At 42.9% G+C, this 21612-nt stretch overlaps 1 protein-coding gene across 1 annotated transcript in view; it reads right to left on the bottom strand.

The window, feature by feature from the left end:
- Positions 1–21612, bottom strand: part of IQCH (IQ motif containing H) — a 109276-nt gene that overhangs the window by 3914 nt on the left and 83750 nt on the right. Inside the window, exons 17-19 of the mRNA XM_032232502.1 lie at positions 5855–6013; positions 739–861; positions 207–268 (exon numbers count right to left, since the gene is read on the bottom strand). Of these exons, the coding sequence (XP_032088393.1) occupies positions 207–268; positions 739–861; positions 5855–6013 (344 nt within the window). The remainder of the gene's footprint in view (positions 1–206; positions 269–738; positions 862–5854; positions 6014–21612) is intronic.

The raw sequence follows: 21612 nt of genomic DNA, 5'->3' as shown, positions 1-21612 counted from the left end.
TGAAGAATAGTTACTAGGTAAAAATAGTTATGGATATTTTTAATCTGCTTTTCTGACACAATTCTGTGCCTTTGCCATCAGGGTCTGTTAAGGAGCCATTCTCTCTGGGCTTTTAGAATGTCCAGAAGACTGGCAAAGAGCAGAGAGAAGGAATCTTAAACTATAGGACTATCAAGGGCCAGCAATGCCTTTCTCCTGGGACTTACATCATTCCAAATGTGTTTCGTTTCTTGTCTTCATACAAGATAAAAACGGTTCCTTCTTTTAGCTGTTGAAAGGGATAAGATGTTAAGCTTTTTTTTTTTACTGTGTCTGGAAATGCTAAACATACAATTTCCCAAGATCACATGCTAAGGCGCCTTATGTGAGATGAAGTCATTAAGTATAAAATAATTTAAGAACAAGCCAATTAAAATTTTCACTACGAAGCTGATATAAAAAGTTGATGGTCAAGTATTCAACAAAAGAAAGTGTCTGTAAAAAGAATACATTGGTAATTCTTTCCTCTCTCCCCTTCTCCCTCCAAGTCCTAATGGCCTGAAATCAGGATTTCAGTATCTGAACTCTATTAATAAACACAGATCTCATCGAAATTGAACATAGGGGCAAAAACATGTAGATTCTTTCCCCAAAGCAGTTCATGTGTGGTTCACCGCATTTTAGAGGTTTACCTCTATTTCTTCCCCAGCCTATTTTCCTATTGTTATTCACTGAAATGAAAGCAGGCGTCTTTCTTACCTGCACATCGTAGCCGATCCCGTGAGCCTTGCACATCTGGAGGAAAACATTATAGTAAATGAAGGAAAGGTTGTCATTCTTAATCGAACTGCTCATGAGAACGTAGCGGCTGCCAGGGGAAGTCTGTCAAAGGAAAAAAGGAGAAAGAGTTAAGGCTGAGGAATCCCTGAGAGATTCCAGCTTCGAGGCTGGAGTGCAGATTTATACAAGAGTAGCTAAATCTTAAACCTCCTGGCATATTTCTTCTTCCTCTTCTTCAAAGAAACAAATCTCAACCTTTGCAATGACTCTCTTGAACACAGATAAAGGAGGAGGATTAGCACTGTAACTCAAGGAGGCATCTCCATTCATTAAGTCCTGTTCACACATCTACCATCAGACTGCCTGGTCCTGATGGAGAGAGGAGCCCTGTGCAGCATTCCCAACCTGGTGCCCTCCAGACCAGCTCAGCTTCTGTTCCCACTGGGAGATTAAGGATTGTAGGAGTGGGAGACGAACATCCAAAGGGCACACAATTTGGGAAGGCCCTCTTACAAGGAGTCCTCAGTAGTTAGTGAAGGAGCCGCCCAGAGTGCTCTCAATAGTGAGATAGGAGGCATATAAATTTAATCAATAGTTCAATCAATCAATTAATTAATAAGGATGCAGAAAATACGATGCAATTACTAAACCCGTATATTGAGTGGCAAACTGAAATTCCAAAATGAGTAGCAGCATAACATAGAACAGATATTAACCTCTCAACGTTTCATCCTATAAATCTGAAGTCATAAAGAGCCCGAGAAGCATTCATGCCTTTCATCACTTCACACGGAAGCTGAGATCTACTCAGTGTGGAAGCTACAAAGATCTAGATTTCTGCTTGGAGAGATTCTGAACCCACTTCAGACATTGCAAGGCCTCTCACATTTTTCCCCCCTCCTACCAACCACTCTGCAAGGAAATTTAGGCTAATTGGTGGGAATCCAAATCTTTTCACACCACACTGAACATCAGTCCAAAATGATAATAAACCCAAAGTTGCTTCATGGTTTAACTTTGAGTACTTTCTTAATGCGGTAATGGAAATAGGATCCAGAATAAACATGAAAGGGACCGTAGTATATAACTCAAGGGTGAGAAGATTTCAGACATGATCCCCTCCACCTGAATCCTGGGATCTACCTACTGGTACAAAAACCAGAGAATTAAGTAAGTAATTCCAGGTCTCAGGATTCTTTTTTTCTTAAAAAGCAAATTACAGATATCCTTGATTTACGATCTTTTCTTCAGCAACCATTAAAAAAAATCATTCGCAGAAGAAAACACACATTTAGCTTGGAGAAGTGCCTGACTCACCTCCCCAGAAAAAACAGCAGGGTCAGCAAGATGGCAGAAAGGCTTTAGGAAGGCTAGCGAGAGTGACAAAGATCACTTCTCCAGGCTGCCTTCTAAAGGAATTGTAGCAGTCCCACAACCACACTGATACTTCAGCGTGGGATTTGCCACGGTGACTTGCCCAAGCCAATTAACTCTGGCTGACTCACCATGGACAATTCAACACCTGGTAAGTCAAAAGAGGGAGAAGTAGAATTGCAGCTCACCTCCCCTGTCTGGAGGACTTTGACTTGACAGATTCAAACCTAAGGCAAGACAAGATGTGCCACAATTCACTTGTCCCTCTCTTGAGTTATCCCATGGTGATTGCAGAAGTTGTCCTGTGGTGAGTTGACCTGGAAGTTGGCCTCAGTGAGTGTTCCTAAACCCCTTCACCAGCCCGAAACTGCTGAGAACTTGTTTGAGAATGTAGTAGCTCTCATACATTTTCTTGGGTCTCATATACACACACAAATGTTAAATTGGTCTCAGGTTTCAGTCCGTATGTGGGCTTTCTCACCATGACCACTTCCACTTTTCCCTCCTCCTCTTTTCTTAAAAAATGTCCTTGGGCAGATTATGGGCCTTTTCCAGGGCCTATCAGGAACGCTGAGTAGGACAATGGTGGACACGGCCAGATTTTGTTATTTTTCCTCTCCTGAGTATGGGAGGTTTTTAAAATAATTCATAAATAACCCACAGTGGCACCTCTATTTTGGCCTGCAGCACAATTTTTATTCCCATCACAAATGGCAGGGAATTCTTAAATTGCCAGCCAAAGTGCCAGCCTTTGGAGTTTTACTGCTGATCCAGAGGGGCCCCCACTGCCTGCCCACTGTTGTGTCATCGACTGGCTATCACAATGTCAAGAAGGCTAATAATACAATGTTTGTAAAACCGTGCTAAGCAAAATTGTGTCTGGTTGTTGGCAGAAATCAGGGCGGGGGGGGGGGGGGAGCCAAGGGGTTCATCCATGCTGGCTGATGGCTGCCAAGTCATTTTGATGATCATCTAGTAAAGACCTGAATTCAATGGGCGCACGCAGGGTTCAAAATGTGCCATATGTAGACAGGCAGCTTTGGGAAGCTCCTAGAACGAATGTGTCTCGAGCAGCTTTTGTTGATATTCCGTTATTTCAATGGGATCATTTTATTATTTTATTTTTGCTACACGGTATTAGAACCGTGAGAATAAAGAGGAGATTTTTAAGCTAGCTCTCCGATTTAATGGAAAGATATTGTGGATGCGAAGTCCGGCCTTCCGTCCCTCATCCAAATCTCTCATTCTCAAGTATTATTTGTGGCATGAAACTGCTAACCAGAGTGGCAACCACTACTCTTCCCTCGCACACCATGCTCACCCATGCACTCATATGAGACAGGCAAGCAGGCGCGGGGAGTGGGGTGGGGGTGCCTGGCTGCCTCTCCGAGGGGCTGCCTTCTCTCTGGGGCCAGGCAGCTGAAAGAACAGGTACCCAAGTTTTGAGAAATTTATCCCTGGCAAAAGACGGCAGCAAATAAAACAAACGAATGCTTGATTAAAATAATCCAAATCGCAGTTTAACAAGCGTAAACCCGTATGTAGCAGCAATAACACCGAACCATTGTTTAAGCGCAGGCATCGGTCTGATGAGGTGCTTATTTCAGCTACAAAGCAGACAAACACATGCATAATGAACTGCGGGATGAATTATTAATGTCTTGCTTATTTAGCCTCATCTGTCTCAAAGATAATGTATCCTAAGTATAATGAGTGATTGGTTTTCTACATAATTACAGGTAGCGGCGGTATCTAGGAAGTTTGCTCTGGCAAAGGAGATTTCTAAAAATAAAAGCCATCACTCGTACTCAGTTGCCGCTCCATTTATCAAAATCAAAGCAAGCAGCCCAGTGAACACATAATAAATTCGCCGGGACAGAAGCATTATTAACATCATAATTTCACATAAAGTGTTTTTACTTAATCATTCATTATAGATCATGCACTGTAAAAAGATTTGTCTCTGTTTGTTTCTTCCGGTTCTTTAAAAGATCTGATGTGCTGGATCCACAGTTTTACCCCGAACACTTGGCTGAACGAGGAAGAGGAAGAAGAGGAGAGAAACGAGGTGTTGAGGGCAACAGGCAGGTCAAAAGGGACAACTATGCATTAATCTGCAATTATTTTAATTTACAGAATAGGGCTGCTTGCTTACTTTCCATTTTTAAGACCAGGAACTGGAGTTGAATCAGAACTCACTTGTACTCCTCTTACCCCACATAGTTGCTTGAGAACAGACCAAAAAGGTATCATTTTTGACATTTTGGGGAATGCACAACATCTGGCTATAAAGCCATTTCCCCATACAGTGGCTATAGAAAGTCCACACACCTGTGCTAAAATGTCAGTTGGTCTTACCTGAACTTCATGTCTAGAAGCGGCCGTGGGAGGAGCTTGGGGTAAATGTAGTTACAATGACATAGAAAGGGATTCTACAATATTGTAGTTACACATAAACATGGAGGATTGTTTGCAAAGAACAGTAGCTGCATTTCAGAGATCTCGAACTTAACTATTCTGAAGGGTAATGAAAGTTGAAGATGTGGAAAGTGATATTCACCAGTGCCATTCAGTTTCCTGACTTGGAAGAAGAAAAAATCGTATCCATTTTATATATTCATAATCTTGTATATACTTATATCTATTATCCTATATATGCTTGACAAAACAAATAAATAAAAATAAATAAATAAAACTAAGGCCCCTTGCAATTAGTCTGACCTTCGTTCATGAAGGATATGCAAAAAGAAGACTTGAATTTAAAGAAAATACTGGTAAACAGAGAACCAAATATTCATAATAACAGCGTTGGAAGGGACCTTGGAGGTCTTCTAGTCCAACCCCCTGTTCAAGCAGGAAACTTATTCCATTTCAGACAAACGGTTGTCCAATCTCTTCTTAAAAACTTCCAGTGATGGAGCACCCACAACACAAAAGGCATCCCAGTGGTTGCCCATTGTTTTCCTTGTCAGGAAATGTCTCCTAAATTTTAGATTGCTTCTCTCCTTGATTAGTTTCCATCCGTTGCTTCTTGTCTTGCCTGCAGCAGGTGCTTTGGAGAATAGCTTCAGCCCCTCATCTTTGGGGCAGCCCCTCAGATATTGAAAGACTGAATGATCAAAGAAAGAGGATGGTCCAAGATTTGGAATGGCTCAGCCAGAGTCTGAATCGATCACCTCGCCCCTAATCCTTCCATAGATACTAACAAATGCTAGAGAAGGTCAGCCTCAGTTTTCCTGTGAAAGTGATAAACCAATATTGTAAGACAATGAATTTGGCTTTAGAAAGCTGTGCAGGGACCAGCCCAAGACAGTTGGCTGCCTAAGAATAAGCCAGCAAAGCCCTTCTGCTAAGAACCGGAAGGAACAATCCATCAAGAAATTCTCTCAGGCTACTTACGTTAAACCCAACACAAAAGATGAAGCACAGGGAAAGAACTGGTCATTTCCAAATGTAATTACAATCCATGGATTAGTACATTAAAACTTCCTAATGGCTGGAAAGCTGATGGGGGCCACACTGTTCTGTCCCCGGTGCAATGGAGAGATGGTGCACGAGGACATCAAACAATGGGAGACCAACACCATTTAGGCCAGGGGTCTCCAACATTGGCAACTTTTAAGCCCGGCGAATTGAAGTCTTCCAGGCTTAAAGTTGCCAAGGTTGGAGAGCTGTAGTTTAGGCCACAAAGTGATTGTTTCTTCATTTGAGCATCACTTACGGATCGGGTCTGTTCCTTCTGCACAGGTGGCTTCTTTGAAGGGAGTTGTATCTGGAAGCGACTTGACGTGCAGTCGAAGATCCCCTCTGTTATGTAGAGCGCGACCTGAGTCATGGCCAGCTGATCGCTGTAGCGCAGATCCAAGTCTGTGGCCCAAACCTTGGGAGAAAAGGAGATCAATCGTCAAGCACAGCTTTAGGCTTAAAATAAGCCCTGAAGGTAACTGTCAACCCTGAGTTGCCACCTGTGGGCCATTTTCCTTCTCTGTAGCTCTTGAGGGAGATTTCTCTCCTCACTGCTTCAGGGCGACACAGGCCTGGCGCGAAGGGGCCGGGAAGGGTGTGTAGAGATAGCTGGGATGTCGTAGCCTGAATAAAATTCCTTCCCCTGGGAATCAAGGACAGGTGCAGGTGTTCAAGGGTCACCTAGCAACTGGACTGTGTGCTGATTGGGACATGTGAATGGAGACTCTGGAGGGAAGTGACGAAGTTTGACTTTTAATTGGGTGATAAACCAGGGAGCACTTAGAGCCGGTTTCCCACCAAGTCTGTGCCAATTTGATGTGTCCCAATGAAATGTTCTTTGAGGACTTTGCCTGCCTCGGAGTTCTTATTTAAGGGGGATGTGTTACTTGGGACCGTAGCCTTACTTTATATCTGAAGGGCACAAGAGGCACCAAGAGCGGACTTGTTTTCTGAAACGGCTCTGACAATTTGTGAACCTGTCTTACATTTCGTATCTGCCTACAATCTCAAATTGCGTTCTTTTTAATACCTGAAATGTCAGAAAAGACGTCAATGAAAAAGCAACAAGATGGAGGTCGCTGCAAGTTGCCATTACAGGTCATCCTCCTCTAACGACCACAATTGAGCCCAACATTTATGTTGCTAAGCGAGACAAGTGTTAAATGAGTTGTGCCCTTTTGCAATCTTTCTTCCCCAATTCTTAAGTGAATCACAGCACTTCAGAGGTGGGTTCAATACAATACAATAGCAGAGTTGGAAGGGACCTTGGAGGTCTTTAGTCCAACCCCGTCTAGGCAGGAAACCCTATACCGTTTTCAACAAATGGCTATCCAACGTCTTCTTAAAGACTTCCAGTGTTGGTGCATTCACAACTTCTGGAGCAACTTCTGTTCCACTGATTAATTGTTCTAACTGTCAGGAAATTTCTCCTCAGTTCTAGGTTACTTCTCTCCTTGATTAGTTTCCATCCGTTGCTTCTTGTTCTGCCCTCAGTGCCTTGGAGAATAGTTTGACTCTCTCTTCTTTGTGGCAGCCCCTGAGATATTGGAACACTGCTAGCATGTCTCCCCTAGTCCTTCTTTTCATTAAACTAGACATACCCAGTTCCTATGTTTTAGCCTCGTCACCTAATCCTCTTTGTTGCTCTTCTCTGCAATCTTTCTAGAGTCTCCACATCTTTTCTGCATCGTGGTGACCAAAACTGAATGCAGTATTCCAAGTGTGGCCTTCCCAAGGCCTTATAAAGTGGTATTAATACTTCACGTGATCTTGATTCTATCCCTCTGTTGATGCAGCCTAGAACTGTCTTGCTTTTTTGGCAGCTGCTGCACACGGATGGCTCCTATTTAATGGTTGTCCACTAGGGACTCCAAGTTCCCTTTCTACTGTTAAGCAAGGTACCACCTATACTGTACCTGTGCATTTCATTTTTCTTGCCTAAATGTAGAACCTTACTCTTTTCACCATTGAATTTCATTTTATTAGATAGTGCCCAATGTTCAAGTTTGTCAAGATCCTTCTGTATCTTAAGCCTATTCTGGAGTGTTGGCTATTCCTACCAGCTTGGTTGATGAGTTCCCCATTTATTCCATCATCCAAATCATTGATGAAGATGTTGAAGAGTACTGGGCCCAAAACAGAGCCTTGGGGTACTCCACTGCATACTTCCCTCCACGTAGATGCAGTTCCATTGAGGACTACACGTTGAGTGCGGTTGGTCAGCCAATTACGAATCCATCTGGTGGTGATGCTGTCTAACCCACATTCTTACTTTATCTAGTAGTAGGTTATGGTCTACCTTATCGAATGCCTTACTGAAGTCCAAGTAAACTAGATCGAAGGTATTCTCTGGTCCGGTAATTTTGTCACATTATCAAAGAAAGCAATAAGATTAGTCTGGCATGATCTGTTTTTGGCTATTACTTTGTTTACTTCTAGGTGTTCGCTAATTCGTTGTTTGATTATCTTTTCCACAATCTTTCCTGGTATTGAGGTCAGGCTGATAGGTCTGTAGTTTCCTGGATCTGTTTTTTTCCGATGGGAACCACATCAGCTCTTTTCCAGTCCTCTGATAGTTCCCCGGTGCTCCGGGATCTCTGAAAGATATAGTTCAGTGGTTCTGAGATCTCGTCTGCCAGTTCCTTCAGAACCCTGGGGTATAATCCATCCAGTCCTGGTGATTTGAACTTGTCTAGGGTAGACAGGTGCTCACTTACCATATTCTTCCCTATTTCAACTTGTGTTCCTAATCTGATTTTTGTGGTGCTGTTTTGATAGGTTGGACTGTTTATCCTTTTGTGTAAAGGCAGATGCAAAACATGAGTTCAATAGTTCTGCTTTCTCCCAGTTCCTAATGGTTCGGTCTGGTTCAGCCAAACTGGTAATGGTATGACAGCCTGGGTTGCAGAACTGGCACTAACCCAGGCTGGCCACACACCCGAATCGGTTCCCCAGTCACTGCCACCATCTTTTTTTTACTGTGCATGCACCAAAATAATTCCATTGAATTGTGCATGTGCACGCATCACTCATCCAGTGTGTGCACAAAGCGCGCACATGAGCGAACCGGCAGTAGCGCTGGCTGAAACCACCCCTGCAACACTTGTTCAATGAGTAACATGGTGTTAAGTGAAGATGGCTTCCCCATTGACTTTGCTTGTCGCAAAGATGATCACATGACAGTTGTTAAGTGAATCACTGTAGTTGTTAAGTTAGGAACACGGTTGATAAGTGAATCTGGCTTCCCCATTGACCTTCTCAGAAGGTCCCAAAATTGATCACATGACCCCCAGACACTGCAAATGTCATAAATATGAACCAGTTGCCAAGCATCCAAATTTGATCACATGATCTTGGGGATGCTGCAATGGTCATATGAAAAATGGTCATAAGTCACTTTTTTCAGTGTTGTAAGTTCAGTTAGTAAACCGAGAGTTGTAAGTCATAGACTACCTGTATCATCCCTTGCAAGTACCTTGGGGTATGAATATCATCAGATGCCATTGCCCATAATGAAACATGACTTCTTGGGGGGCTGGGGGTAGTCAGTGCTTCAGGGGTTGCAGTTTGGACGACACTAACCTTAGAGTAATGCTGTAGCTACTACTACTGCAAATCAATACTACTACTACTACTACTACTACTATACTACTACTACTACGGCTCAGCAGGTGTGAGACTCATGTCCCAGAAGCACATGCAAGAGCCAACGAAGGAGCTTGCTGGACCTGCAGAAGGTATGTTCATCAATGCCTACAAGGCATCCGGGGGTGGGAGTTGGGCAGTGGAGGGGTGGGTGGGAAATAACCATTAGATACAAACGACTAGATATAAAGATAGTTCCCCCGCCACCATAGCTCTGCTGCACACTTAATTCCCTTAGTGCTGTCTCATTCTCATCTTTTCTCATCCTCTCATCTTTCCTATTAGCTTCTCCTATTGGTTTTTATGATTTATCAATCGTTGTTTATTATGATCTATGACCTATTATTTGCTATTTATATGTATAGCATGAGCTTATGCACTGGAGACAAATTCCTTGTTTGTCCAATCACACTTCCCTCCAAATTCTATGATTCTATGGCTGACATCTGCAAGTTTCAGATGGTTTGGGGGTGAATACCTGAAGTTAAACTTGGAAGAAGATTATCAGGGTGCCCAAAGAGGTAAGCACTAGTGTTGTAAACCAACAACAGTGCAAATGCTCAAGAAGGTGCCTATTTATGACTGCATCCATGGCCACTTTCATTTTTTAATGTAACCATGACACGGTATATCAAGTGACTGCAGCAAGTCATCTTCAGTTTCAGTTGTTCTATCTAAAACATATTTATAGTCACATATTTGAAAGCTGGCTCATCCCAGAGGGAGCTTAGGAAACAAGCCATAGATCAATTCTACAATTGTATAGGATTAGAAGCGGGCATAAAATAGACCAGGATCTTTAGGGGAAACACTCAATGCTCTGCAATCAATCACCACATCTGTCTCAATTGAAATAAAATGACTCCTACCCTATTCTAGGAGGCTTGCTAAAAGAAAGAAGAGAAACTTGAAAAGTTAACTTTTTGTATTAAAGAACTGTGAGGTCGTACAATTAAGGTTACTGGGCTACACTGGTTCCTTCCTTCTATGGCAGTGTTTCTCAACCGTGGCAACTTGAAGGTGTGTGGACTTGAACTCCCAGAATTCCCCAGTCAGCCTTACTGATTGGAGAACTCTGGGAGTTGAAGTCCACACATCTTCAAGTTGCCAAGGGGGAGAAACACTATTTTAAGGGAACATCTATAGCAATAGCAATAGCAATAGCAGTTAGACTTATATACCGCTTCATAGGGCTTTCAGCCCTCTCTAAGCGGTTTACAGAGTCAGCATATTGCCCCCAACAACAATCCGGGTTCTCATTTTACCCACCTCGGAAGGATGGAAGGCTGAGTCAACCTTGAGCCGGTGAGATTTGAACAGCCAAACTGCAGAACTGCAGTCAGCTGAAGTAGCCTGCAGTGCTGCATTTAACCATGCGCCACCTGGTCATCCTTTCCAAAGATCTTCCCACGGCCTGGAAATACACAAATGTTGGTCATGTCAAAGATGGACTATTCTATGTTTCTAAACAAAAGTGCCCCAAACAGATGGTAACTGAAACAATATTCTTAATATTGCCTGGGATTAGAGTATGCTTGAATGTCGCAGCCCAACTGAAAATGTAAGAATGCAATGGTTGCATGCTATGGCTCACTTAGCCATAGCCATTTATTCATGGTTGATAAGTAACTCTGTTTTCTGGGCTTACATGACACACAGAATGATAACTAAGCATGCTGCCTATGTTTTCATAACCTCCAAGCAAGGGTTGCCAGTGAACAAAGATAGAGGATTAAGACCTGCTTCAAGATGAGACAGCCAATACAGTAAAAGTGGCCCCCAAACATTTGGAAATGGAGATAAAATTCAATAGGGAAACTGGAGAGGAGGAGGAAATGAAGAAGGAGTAGCAGGAAGAAGAGGAAGAGGAGGAAGAAGAGAAGGAAGAGGAAGAGGGAAGAAGAGGAGCAGGAAGAAGACTAGGAAGAGGAAGAGGAAGAAGAGGAGGAAGAGAGGAGGAGCAGGAAGAAGAGAAGAAAGAGGAGGAGACAGAAAAGAAAAAAAAGAAGAGGAGGAGGAAGAGGAGGAGAACAGGAAGAAGAGGAAGAGGAAGAGAGGAGGAGCAGAAGAAGAGTAGGAGAGGAGAGAAGAAGAAGAGGAGGAAGAGAGGAGGAGCAGGAAGAAGAGGAGGAGGAGAGAGGAGGAGCAGGAAGAAGAGAAGAAAGAGGAGGAGGAGCAGAAGAAGAGGAGGAAGAGAAGGGGGGGCAAGAAGAAGAGAAGGAAGAGGAAGAGGAGGAGGAGGTCACCTATTAAAAACAAAGCAAAACAAACAGATCAAGTTCATCAGTTCCATTCCTCCCCCACCTCCCCATCAGCATTGATGAAGCTTCTTGGATGAGAAAAGAAAAAGAAAAATAGCACCTTTGAGTAGCTATGGGGCAGCTGCCTTTTTCCTTCTGGAGAACTGAGCTTTGGCCATGCACCTGGGCACAGGTTGCTGAGTCCCAGGAGGGTCTCCTGCATGAATAGCAGCCCTTTAGAGGCAAATCTCCCGCAGAATGACTTGGACAAGCCACTGAATGGTAAATGGCATCATTATAAGGCTATTAAGGGGTCAGGCAGTCAAGGCCTCTCGCTAAACTGGAGCTAATTTCTGAATCATATTACACAATAAATGCCCCTTTTTATAACAGCAAATAAATCATGTCAGAAACAGTTAATAATGAACCGTCAAGTATCAGTTTTACTGTTAAATATCCTATTTGTCAACTTAAATATTTCTCTTTGCATAAGGAAAACAAGAGCTTGGCTCTTCTTTTGGAACGGTTCAGTGCGAAGATTTCCTTCTGTTTCACTTCTATTTTGCAGTATTTTTCTCTAGCCCTTCTCTTCTAGGTTTGCCCTACTTCGATGCACATCCTTCGCTGGCCTTCAGAACTGCCATTTGGCTAAAACAAAAGAATACAAAAAGAAAACTCTACTGAGTACAACCGAGGGCAATCTTGCCAGGATCTCAATGCCCCCACAAAGCCCCCAGTTGGTTAGAAAGGAACTCAACCTTCTCCTCTCATCTTCCCTGACAACTGGTTGGTTGCCAGAGGTTTCTTGCCCTGAAACAGAATGGATTATATTATATATTTTGATGCTTGTCTTTTAACTATTCAAGCAGAAGAGTCCCTCTTTCTGTCCTCTGTTTTACAGGCATATCTGTTCCTAAGGCTAGCTAGCAGATCTGAGTTGTTGAAAAAAAGATGACCACTAGATGGCAGCAATGAGACAACTGAGAAGTTAAATCTTTGCTGACATCTAGCAACATTCAGATTATTGCAAAAAATCCCATACCTGCCCTCTTCCTGCTGGCTCCAATAGTTAACAGTAACAGTGTTGGAAGGGACCTTGGAGGTCTTTTTGTCCAACCCTCTGCCTAGGCAGGAAACCCTACACCACTTCAGTCAAATGGTTATCCAACCATTATTATCCAAGTTTTCTAATTGGATCCAAGGCCCGGGAGTTGGGCTGCCTGGAGCTCTTAGATAATTCAAAGCAACATATAGGGAGAAGATCAAAATACAGAGATACGAATGACAGAGTTGGAAGGGACCTTGGAGGCCTTCTAGTCCAACCCCCTGCTCAGGCAGGAGAGCTTATACCAATTCAGACAAATGGCTGTCCAACCTCTTCTTAAACACCTCCAGTGATGGAGCACCCACAGCTTCTGGAGGTAGGTCATTCCACTGGTTAATTGTTCTCACTTCCATATGGTAAACAAACAATTTGTTCTCACTGTCAGGAGATTTCTGCTTAGTTCTAGGTTGGATTTTTTTAAAATGATCTTCCACTTGTTACTTCTTGTACTGCCTTTTTGGAGAATAAGTCAACCCCATCTTCCCTGTGACAGTTGCCCAAATACCGGAAGACTGCTATCTTGCTACCCTTGGCCCTCACACTTTCCTTATGAGATGCAGCATGAAATATGCACAATATTGGTCGCACTCAGGTCCCTCGCACTCTGCAAAGCTGGCATCGTTCTGCAGATTTCATCCGCCCAGCTAGATTACTCTATCTAGAGACTTCTATTTCACCTCTTCCAACATCACCTTAGTTTTTGGGGCTTTTTTAGGACTTCGGAGTCTTATTTAGCAGGCAGCATCATCTGGGTTGTTCAATGTCGTAATTAATATCAATTGCATTTCTCCTTCTCCAGTGAAACAATTTTGTGTGTCATTTTCTGTTGGACTATTAAATTGTATTTCTTTTGGGGGGAAAAGTCCAATTGCAAAAAAAAAAAAGGTGTTCGCTCGGCTTTGCCAAATATGAGCTTATCGGAGGCCATTTAGATATTTGTGTCTGGAGGAAATGATGATTTCAAAGGATAGCAGTAAGGAATGCTATCCTACTTTCTTTGCCAGTTGCACTCAACCAATCTCATCTGATTCATAATTGGGGAGGGTCATTTTTTGCTAGAAGTAAAACAACTAACACAGAGTAAGTAAATACAGCTTGAACATTACAGAGAATATAAATGCCCAATGCAGGCCATAGCAGCCTTGCCAGGCGTGTTTTTATCAGAGACCAAGTAGGACAGATCAGCTTCTATTCTCTGGTGAGAAGGAATAACCTAGTTCAGGGGTCTCCAACCTTGGCAACTTTAAGACTTGTGGACTTCAACTCCCCAGCCAAGATTCCTCAGAGGAATTCTGGGAGTTGAAGTCCACAAGTCTTAAAGCTGCCAAGGTTGGAGACCCCTGATCTAGCTGTTGACACCTGGTGGAAAAACAAAGTCACAGCCCAGCGGCTGGGACCCTGTTGGGAAAAACTGAAGCTCCTGACTTTCATTTGTAGGCAAAAAAAAGTGGGGGATACCTTGTAAGAGCTTTTGAGCCCCTGAGCCCCAAGCAAGACTCTCGACCCTGCATGTCTCCCTGACTTGTGCCCACCGGGTCCTTCGTAAACCAAAACCCCTGTCAACAACTCCATCCACTGTGGGCTCCTCAATCCGAACTCATTTTCTCTCCTTCCACACTTCTTTGGAGGGTTCAAAGTAGGTGGGCCTGTGACGTCAAGACAGAAAGGAGAACAAGCTGAGTGGCCCCTCGCAGCCCCTTGGTTAATGGAGATTTTCTCCAGCACAGGGGAAGGGAAATCCAGTTTGGCTGTTGATGCCCACCGAATGTGATATTGATCTCAGAAGGCCTTAAGCAGAGAGCATTTCAGCTGGAATCGTATTTCTCTCCCATCACTGTCGGGCCATAACTCTTCTCCTTAAGTCTTTGTGCTGGCATCCATCACGGCCTGAATCAGCTGCAGGCTCCTAAGCCTATCTTTGAAGTTCACCCTCCCTCCGTCCCAATTTTTCTCTCATCATCACCCTTTGTTTTTTTCTTCCTCCCTATGCCAAGGCCCATCCAACCCCCCCCCCACGCACCTTAAACACCTTCTCCATGCCTGTTGTCCACCCTCATCCATACATTTTCTGCCATGACCATCTTCTCAGATCCTCCCCCAACCATACACTTCTTAGTGTAGCTGCTCTCTAGTCTCCCCTCCAAGTATTAACCAACTATAACCCTGCTTAGCATTTAGATCAGTCTAGGTCAGGAGTGAGGGATCCAAGGATGCAATTCTTGTATCACTACCCTGTTTCCCTGAAAATAAGGCCTCCCGGATAATAAGCCCAATCGGGCTTTTGAGCGCATGCACTAAAATAAGCCCTCCCTGAAAATATTGCAACACAGCAGCAGCCATGAAGTGACCACACTCGCCGTCTCCTGCACCTCAAAAACAATAAGACCTCCTCGAAAATAAGGCCAAGCGCTTATTTGGGGGGGGGGTCAAAAGAAAATAAGACCCTGTCTTATTTTTGGGGAAACAAGGTAGTAGCCAATACATCCTGTGTCTCCATCCTCCACTTGAGCTGTGTAGGTTGGGCAAGCTCAGCCAAGATGGTTCAGAAAGCCCCACAGGTGCAATTCTTCCATATTGTTCCACAGTCAACCAGCCAAATTCCCTCTTGATGGCCATGGAATGTAAAACATGCATACAGATCTCATTATTATAGTTGGTTGCTCAGGCAGCCAGGTTTAGATGGGGTTTGGCATTCTTATCTACCTCTCAAGGCCCAAGATTGGGGAGATGTTGTTGCTTGATGGTGTTAAAGGTTAAAAGGATTGCAGGAGAAAAGCTGTTCCAGGAATAGCTGCCTTGTGCAATTGACTGGTAGTGATTTTGTCAATGGCAAAAATGTTCAAGAGTTGCTGCAGGTTTTGGAATTGCACCCAGTATCATTATTGGTACCATCTTTGCTTTCTTTTGCCATTAGTTGTTCTACTTCAATTTGCAGGTCTTTGTATTTTGTGATTTTTCTTCTTTCTCTTCTCTTCTGCTGTCTTCAGGAACTACCACATCCACTATGCAAACTCTTCTTTCTCTTTCTTATTGACAATTGATAGATCTGGCAAGTTTTGTGGCAGGTGCTTCTCTGTTTGAATTCAAAAGATCCCACAGCACTTTAAGCCTCTTCATTTTCTATTACTTTGTCTACTTTGTGGTCCCGCCACTTCTTGCTTGCTGCAAAATGGCATTTCTTGCAGATCTTCCAATGTACCATTGTTGCTACTTTGTCATGCTGTTGCTTGTAGTCAGTTTATGTGATCTTCTTGCACCAGCTAACTAGATGCTCGCTATTTCTTCAGCTTCTTTGCTGAGGTGGCATTTGCTGTTTGTTGCGGTGTTCTCAGTTCTGGCTTTGTTCTTAAGGCTTGGCCTTGTGAAGCCAGAATTAGTCTCACTGTCTCTTTCTTTAGAATTTTCTTCAGAATTTTCCCGCTTTTAGCTTTTGCCAGGTCTTGATCTTTGTTTTGCTTCTAGTCTTTTTATGAGCTGCCCATCTAATGCTTTACTTTGCCTCTTTTCTATTCTTCATTTGGCCTCTTTGTAGGCCAGTCTGATCTCCCAGATATTCAGTGAACTTTCATGGTGTACAAACATTAGTGCCTTTCTTTACAATCCTTTAGATATTCTCCCAATGCCCTTTGTTCTTCTTCAACAACTGTCTGGTACTTACGACATTCCACACCCACCCATGTGCGTTTGGTAAACAGATTCGTCAACATCACTGCATGGATGAAGGACAAGATTCATTGTCATTATTTTCCTGATTCTCTTACCAAGATCCATTTGAATCCAGTCCACTATTCCACCTGTAGATCTAATAATTAGAATTGCCCACGTGTTAATTGCTTTGATGGTGTTTCCTCTACTGAGTTTGGGCTTGAATGAGCCACAGTGGCACAGTGGGTTAGAGTGCAGTACTGCAGGCAACTTCTGCTGCCTGCAATTTGGCAGTTCAAATCTCATCAGGCTCAAGGTTGACTCCGAGGTAAGTAAAATGAGGACCCAAATTGTTGGGATCAAGAGGCGGACTCTATAAACTACTTAGAGAGGGCTGTAAAGCACTCTAAAGTGGTATATAAGTCTAAGTGTTATTGCTATTAAGATCTTTGTCACTCTCTTGGTGTGTTCATTTCTAACCTCCTTCTTGACGTCAGTGTCCTTAATGTTGTAAGCTTGAAGAATGCTCAGGTAATTTTAGTTATTGTCTTCATCCAGACTCTTCATGCTAGTCCCATAGGATACCCCAATTCCTTCAGTTTTCACTAGTTTTCCCCTGTTGGTGATGAGAGTGACACATTTGTCCAGTCCTAACTCCATTGGTTGTATCTTCACACAGTGTTAAGCAGAGATTCTATTTGAATACAGCTTTAGGTTTTCAGATTATTATACATTACATTACTACATTATTATTACTAATTTTAATCATTCTTATTTTAATTCAGATTATTATTATTTATTTTCAACACCCAACAACACAGGAGATTGTCTGTAAAATATAAAGATTCAGAGTGAATAAAGCCACAATTACGGCATTATTCTTTACAGGAGGCACGTAAATGTTTCAGCTTTAAAATTTGAGGAGGTCTGGGAAGCATAAATTCTTAAACAGTTGCTAAATTATCGCTTTTCTTCATTCCATTTAATTGTTTTTCTGCCTCCAGTACTGACTTCTATATTTTTTACAGGGAGAGCACCTACTTTTTTTTTTTAAAAGAAGAGGCTAGATTATACAGTAAAAGTGCCAATTAGTAAAATATTAATGCAAACCAGTTCTCAGAAAAGAGCGCTCTTTATGACGGTTAAAATTCACAATGGGACTGAACATTTTAGCTGGGATTACAGTTACCTGATTTGGCTGCCATCTAGTGGTGGTTGGTGAAATATTTTGATTTACCAAACATATCTAGCCAACCATATACAGGGAATCCTTGACTTACAAGCATTCATTTAGTGACTGTTCAAAGTTACAACAGTACCTCCACTTACAACTGCCTAGTATCCCCACGGCAAATGATAAAATTTATCATGGCTACCGGCAGGCCTTTTGTGGCTGCTACTGCAGCATCCTGGGCTCACGGGATAAGACTTTCGATGTCCATGGGGAAAGCTGGATTTGCTTCACCACATTGTGATTCCCTTAACACCCGCTTCACACCAGCAACAAAAAGGTCATAACATTGGCCGTGACTCACTTAACAACCATCTTGCTTAGCAATGGACGTTCCGGTCCCAATTGCGGTTGTATGTTGAGGCCTATCTGTAGAGAAGAGTTCCAGTATGGCTGTGAAGGCCACCCATGGAGGTGAGACGGATCCTGAAGGAGAGCAGCCAGCATCCAAAGGCGGGAGGCCTCTTCTGGAGAAAAGTTGGCTGGGGAGAACACTAATAGCAATGTGCTGCTGATGGCCAAAATATTTTGGGAGGACGGAAGCACGTTATGAGTTTACTCTGCTTTAATGTTTAGTATTCTGAGTCATATAAAGTTCAGGCCGGCAGCCATCTTTTCTTTTGGACCTCAGGCTGCCACACTTTCTATTCTTCTGCTATGCATTTTCTATCGTGGGAAAATGGGAGGGGGGGTGGTATGGAGTTAGATGATATGTAGCCATAACAAAATTCTTTCTAGAAAGCCAAGGTGATCCTTTGTCTCTGCACCTGACCAGAACTGGATGGGTGGAAGCTGCCAGCATGGCAGTGAATGATTGGACCATGTGATGGACTTGTGGGTGTGATCTTCAACTTTCAAACTGGGTGGGGAAAACCGGGAAGCTTTCAGATTTGGGATTTCACAACGTGGCTCTCTTAATAAATTGGAACTTTGAGAAATACTTTGCCTTGGACTCTGATTTAATTTTTGGATGCTTTTGGGAACCCTTGACATACAGTTTACTGATGGTTTTAGAGTATTTTCATCTGCGCACACCTCCAAGCAGAGGGGAAAGTGCTACCTGAAAGGATGCCAGCCATTCCTACTGGCAAAGAAGCACCTGGCCTTCTTTTCCTGCTAGCAGACCAAGAAAAATGGCAAGCAAAGTAGGGCTTCTAAGTCTGCTATTCCGTATTCTGCACTTGGTTTTTTGCTTCCTTGTCCCCAGGTGAGTGTCTCCCCCCTGCCCAATTTGCATTCCCTGTTTGGATGAAAAATGGCAAAATGACCTCAATGTCTCTGGAGATCCTCAGTCCTAGTTGTCCCAAAGATGTTTTTTCAAAAGATAACTGGACTTCCTTGGTTTTTCCTTGAAACGTTTCGCTTCCTATCCAAGAAGGCTTCTTCAATGCTGAACTGAACTGAACTGAAGAAGCTTATTGGATGAGAAGCGAAACGTCTTCAAGGAAAAAACCAAGGAAGTCCAGTTGCCAGTTGAAAAAAGCATCTTTGGGGCAAAATGATCTCCTGATTCTGAAACATTTGAAAGAAGGGCTGATCTGGTCATGTGCTTGGACAGTTCTTGGGACCTGAAGGAGATGCACCAGGGCATGGGATGAGGTGAGATAGGGAGACTCCCACATGCCCACAAGGGCAGCCGTAGGAGGAAGCCTTCTCATGCGTTCCTGGAAACAAGCAGCCCGAGGCCCGTTTCCTGCAAGCCACGCATTAAAAAGCCCCATCCCGGAATAGAAGATTCCAGAGAAACGCTCTTTGAATTGTGTTGCATTGCAAAGTAACCCTGAAGCATTTTCAGGCTGTAACATATTCTTCTGCTGACCTGTGATTTACGTAGTTTTCTTCATTTCCTTGCAGGAGATTTAGTTAAGGGCAGTTTGGAAGTTCAGATAAATTACATCTGTTACTTCCCTTTTCCCGATTTTTTTAGGGCTTTTTTCAAAGAATTCTAAGGCTGGTGGGGGGAAAAGGAGGAGAAAACCGCTGAGTTTCATTTCATGGGGGCCATCTGCTCCTGCTCTTTTTCTCTTGTGTTCAACAAGATGTTTAGAGAGTTCTCAAGATTCCTTCTACAGGCGGAGCAAGTCTTAATTTTCCAGTACAGGAAATCAGGGCACCATTTTGCAAGACATCCATTTCTGAAGCTCAATAACTTGGCAGCCTCTTTGAAAGAGAGGAATTCAGATTTCCAAAATAGAAACTAAATGTGCCAAAGATTCCGTCAACCATTATTAAGTGTTCAGGAAGTATTGGGCCTTTCTAGCATCCTTTTGCAATGAGTCTACCTTATAAGTCCCACCCACCCCTTCTATGCCAATTTTCCCTCAAAAATCAGTGTGCAGAATATCTCCCCACAGGTCTACACAAGCACCCACAAGAGAAAAGATATGCAGTGTACAGATTCTTCCTACAACCAGGATCTTTCCTCCCTTTGGATGCCCAACTGGGAGATGGTTAAAAGGAGTGACAAATTCTTGAATGTTGAATAGAGAGATACAGTGAGTGGAAATCAGAAGCAATTTCTGGGATTTAAGTAAGACCACACACATCAAGTTCTGATGACCACAATATAAAAAAGATGTAGAGACTCTAGAAAGAGTGCAGAGAAGAGCAACAAAGATTATTAGGGGACAGGAGGCTAAAACATACAAAGAACGGTTGCAGGAATTGAGTAGGTCTAGTCTAGTGAAAATAAGTACTTAGGGTGACAAAATAGCAGTGTTCCAGAATTTGAGGGGCTGCCACATAGAAGGGGGGTTAACCTATTCTCTAAACCACCCAAAGGCAGGACAAGAAGCAATGGATGGAAACTAATCAAGGAGAGAAGCAAGCTAGGACTAAGGAGGAATTTCCTGACAGTGAGAACAATTAAACAGTGCAATGACTTGCTTCCAGAAGGGGCTGTAGGGGCTCCATCACTGGAGGCTTCCAAGAAGAGACTGGACAGCCACTTGTCTAGAATGGTATAGGGTCTCCTGCTTGAACAGGCAGTTGGAGCAGAAGACCTCCAAGGTCCCTCCCCACATGAATCCCACATGGCCCTGACTATGGCGGTTGGTTAGAGCTGCATTTTCTCCTCTGAGATCTGTGAATGCCAAAGCACCTTCTCAAATGTCATCACAAGGGTCAGTTTCCTCCTTAGTAGAGTCCCTGAAAGCCTCTATAGAAGAGCACCGTCTACAAGCACCCTCTGCACCGTGAGATGCTCTCCAGAACCCTTAATGAGCTTCAGGCTTAAGGCAGCGCTTGGCAGATTAGATTTTGAGTTCTAATGGAGGATTACATGTTTTACAAAATGTACTGTCTCACCAATAACCTGCCTTACAATGTTTGTTTGTAATTCCAACTTCTGCTTTTAACAGCATTTGTGAAAAAATAAAAAAAGCCAAGGAAAGAAAGCCTCGGAAATACAGATCTTGACAGGCAGAAAGTTGCTCAGATAAAGGACTCTCATTCCCTTTCTCAAACTAATTTGTGCAGTGTCTGCTTGAGAGTTTGATTTGATTTGTTTTGCTTTGTGATGATGAAGGTTGCATTGGGGAATCAAAACTTTCAGATTTCTTTAATCATTGCAGTGACGAGAGAAAAGTCTTCATGTACCTACTCAGCTTTCCTTAGCCAATTACATCTCCCTTTCAACAGGCTAGCTGGGTCATTTCTAAAACTGTTTGCTAAACTAATTAAAAAAATCCTACATGAACTGTCTAGCATTTGATCAGTGAAATAACAGATTGAAGAAGGTATTAAAAGTAATGTCAGAGAAAAGGGGATAACTATTTTACCCAGCCAAAGAACAGAGGTGTTTAGAAAAGTCTTTAAAACAGATTTGCCCTCAAACATTCCTGCTTAATATATATTTAGAATATAACCCATCATTAAAAGATGCTTCATTGATGCTTTTCAGAAAAAATGAATTTATACTAATCATAGAGGACAGTGGATTTGTCTTTCTAAAATAATTTATTGATATGGAACGGAAGGTGGACTCATTATATGCTTTAGCATGCAATAATAATCAATATCAGTGCAATCTCTGAATGAGAAAAGATTCTGAGCTTAAGGTAGGTGGAGGGAATTGGTACTCAAAGTTTTCTTACTTTAACATTCTTATTTGATTGGCATTAGCACTGCTGCCCTCTAGCTTTCCATCC

This window comes from Thamnophis elegans, chromosome 16 (assembly GCF_009769535.1).
Source record: "Thamnophis elegans isolate rThaEle1 chromosome 16, rThaEle1.pri, whole genome shotgun sequence".
Lineage (NCBI taxonomy): Eukaryota > Metazoa > Chordata > Lepidosauria > Squamata > Colubridae > Thamnophis > Thamnophis elegans.
Note: the sequence above shows the minus strand (reverse complement) of the source record. Positions and strands in the feature narration are given on the sequence as shown.